The sequence below is a fragment of the Eutrema salsugineum genome, unplaced genomic scaffold (assembly GCF_000478725.1).
Source record: "Eutrema salsugineum unplaced genomic scaffold, Eutsalg1_0 scaffold_8, whole genome shotgun sequence".
Lineage (NCBI taxonomy): Eukaryota > Viridiplantae > Streptophyta > Magnoliopsida > Brassicales > Brassicaceae > Eutrema > Eutrema salsugineum.
In genome coordinates, this window is record NW_006256414.1 from 5,579,740 (window position 1) to 5,583,539 (window position 3,800).

General features: G+C 30.3%; 1 protein-coding gene across 1 annotated transcript in view; it reads left to right on the top strand.

The window, feature by feature from the left end:
- Positions 1-3,461: 3,461 nt before the first annotated feature.
- The window catches only part of LOC112088134, a 2,053-nt gene continuing 1,714 nt past the window's right edge, over positions 3,462-3,800 (top strand). Inside the window, exon 1 of the mRNA XM_024158322.1 lies at positions 3,462-3,683. Coding sequence (XP_024014090.1) covers positions 3,462-3,683 — 222 coding nt within the window. The remainder of the gene's footprint in view (positions 3,684-3,800) is intronic.

Here is a 3,800-nt window from a genome sequence, read left to right on the forward strand (position 1 = left end):
TGTAATAAATTATAAACCATTTTTTTATAAAAAAAGTTACAAGATATAAAAACTTTATCAATACAACCGTTAACGCAAGTAAAAGAAATTAAAATAATTTTGATAAAGAAGTAGAAAGTAACCAAGCTTTCTTTTTAAAAGTCATATAGGCTAACAGATAAAATCTGTTATTTTCTCCTCCAATATATTTTTTATTGGTTATTATTTTGCTGATGAAACTCCAAAATACATTTGGCATTACTTTGATTAATAAGATAAAACTAAATATTGTTGATGATGAATCTGAAACTTGTTTTTTCATTACAATAAAAATATTTGATCAAACTATATGCATCTTTTATATAAAAACCGATATTTCAGGCTTTTATCATCCGACGAATAATCCTGAAAAGTAAGTATATTCATCAAATAACCCACTAACCGAATTTTCTAATGGATGTAAAGTATAACACTATTTTAAGGAACATTTTTCAAGCTTATATCTTTACATTTTCTTTTCCATTATACTATTTTCATAACTTTATAATTTCTAGAAATTTGGTACAAAACTAAAAGCTTAGACAACACGATACGTCTGAAATGTTGTTAAATCAATATCATATATTTATACAAATTTTTTTTTCTATACACCATATTCACTTTTTAGTTTTCTTACATATTTTACTATTTTTGTAGAATTTTATTATTATTAGTTTATTTGCTCTTTCTGTTCTTGGAAACTTTTGATATATATATATATATATATATATATATATATATTATATTTATCTTTCTTTTGGTTTTTCTTAAGACATGTTATAAATTTTCTAAGTACAATTTGACACATGTTGAAAACTCAATTATAATATTACTGTGTATCACATTGCTGTAACACTACATAATCTTATCAAAATTAAGCATAAAAATTATATAAATAAGTAAAAACTCTATAAATTTATAATGTTGAGACTTTGGTATATTATTAATTTATAGAACTATTTATTTATTGATTTTGACTAAGAAACTATACAATATTTATTTATTTTAAACAATTATTTGCAAAATTATAATCTTCTAAAACTTCCTTTAATTTGAAGTAAGCAACTTTTTGCAATAAGAATATCACCAATAATTTATAAAAAATATACCGTATAGATGATTATATTGAAGACAATATGATACATTTGGAAACAGTTACGCGTAAAAACAATTATCACGTCTAGAATTCTTTATAATTTTGGATACAATTTTATAAGACAACACCAATATTTTTTGATGCAATAAGAAAAAATGAAGATGAACTCCAAACATATTTCATTTTTAAGTAAATACCAAACAACATTATATTCATATTTTAGTATTTTATCTTAATATATCTATATAGAAGTTTTTATATAATAATTATTAATTTATGATATTGATGGGATCATATACAGTATTTACATGGGAAGTTTGTTAAAATTATAATCTTATTATCTTATCGAATTGTTCAGAACGGGCCTAACTTGGAACTGTAAAAATTTATTAATTTACAGTATTTATTAATTTTTCGAGTATTAATTTATAGAATTTGATGTTATGAGCAGGCTTTGCAATCACAATATTTTTTTCACCATCTCTATTCAAATTCCAAACATTTCAAGTTTTCAAAATATGGTTAGTTAACTTGTATGAAAGCCCGTAAAGAAAAACAGCTGTGAATATTAAAACTTACAAATTCAGACACCAGTTTTTTTTATATAACTAGGAATTAATCCGTGTATCATGTGATACGCAGGATTATAATATCTTAAATCTTATTTTAGAAATTAATTTTAAAACCTTTAGTTATAAATTTTAGTTATGCGGGATAAGCTGTTTATTTACTCCATTGACAAATCATAATAAGCTGTTTATTTAACCCATTAACAAATTATAATATTTAATAAGTTAAATGTTTTAAAACTAATATTTTGAATTACAATACTTTTTTATAGATATTCAAATGGTAGATATTACATTTTTTATTCTTTTTTTTATATAATACCTTTTTATTGATATCAAATAGTAACATAGTTCAAATGAAGAGCTGAAGTTATTACAGAAGGAACATATAAATGACCTATAAAATCAGATCCTATCAGAATATAATGTTTTGCAAGTATATTAGCTGGTGCGTTGTTTGATCTGTGTGTCCAGCAAAATCTTATCTCTTCAAAACGCCTTTGCCATTGCCTGAGGGGAAATGGCTCGATTTGTGTGCGTGATACTCTAACTTGCCATTTGATAATATGGATGCCACTAATTTGGGAAAAATACCATTATAACCTTAATGAAAGGGAGCCATACACTGTGTCCGTAATATTGGGGGAATTTTGTTAAATATCGATTTTGTAACAATATTTTTTGAAAATCAAAAAAAAATTGTTGCATGCCGGAATCTGGGCTCGGGAAATCGATTTTGTCGCCGGAAAACGAAAATTTGAATCTTCGTTTTATCGTCTGCGGTCGTCGTTCTTTGCCGCCGGTAACTCACTGCATTTGAAAGCGCAGACTTCTCCTCCCGTGCAGCTCGTCGTCGTCGGAGATCCTCCCCTCTGTCAGCTCCAATTAGCTCATCTTCATTCTCCGATTAGGTATGGTGTATCTTTCATTAGGGGAAATGCATGCTGTGGTATGTACATTAGATCGATTAGGTAGATTGATTGTTGATTAAACGTCCAAATTGAGCTAGAGTAGACGTCGCAATATGTAGCGAAATGGGGGAAAAAACTATAGATTTAGGACAGTTGGTATAAATTAGTACAACTGATAATGTGTGGACGACTGGTACACAATAGTACGAATATGAGGGTTTAGAACTACTAGTACACAATGGTACAGATCTGAGTTAGAGTACAACTAACACTCAATGGTACAACTGTGACAAATTGGGTAATAATTAAACGCGTATTTTGGTTTCCTATATACAGGAAGGGTGGGGTAGAATGAGTCCGGCCGTGAACATACACTTTGATTATGGAGGGAAGTATACAGAAGTCGGAGAGGTGTTTAAATGGATTGGAGGAAGTTACACGTTTGCAATATCTTTGAAATACCGTGCAATGGAGGAGATTACTTACTCGGTTTTAGTAGAGACGATATGCAGGAAGATGGCAATAGATGAAAGAACAGCGAAACTTAAACTGAGCTACATTCCATTGGTATTTAACCCTCAGAGCCAGTCATATATTTATGATGATGGGGATGTTTATGTGTATCTAACAACAATGGACGAAAAGGGATTTAGATCTGTTTTGCACGTGAAAGTAATGAAAGATGTGGAAGTAACTCAAATGGAGCCGCAACTGTCTCCGCAACTGTCTAGAGCTGGTCAAGGTAGCTCAGTTGGTTTGAACAAAGGAGAGCTTGGTTCAAATGTCAGTGCTGATGCGGGGATCCTAACTATCTACAGAGCAGAGGGACCAGCAAAGCAACACAATTAGCCAATAATTGAAGAGCCGATGGAAGATGATGTTGATGAAGGAATGCATAAAGAATCTGGGGATGATGGTAACGCAAGTGACGAAATTTTGGCATTGAATGATGATGTATCAGGAGGTGATCGCATGGAGGAGCCTCACTATTATGAGCCACCATGTGCTGATGAAGAAAGTCAGTTAGTTGCTGAATGGGAAGATGGTGTGGGTCTTGTAGTTGGTCAAGAGTTTAGTTCTAAAGCGACAGTGCAACATATGATTGAGAGAGCTGCACATAAATAATGTTTTTCGTTCAATACTATCAAGTCGGATAAAACAGACTTATGCTAGAATGTCGTCAGAAGAAACAAGGTTGTAAGTGGT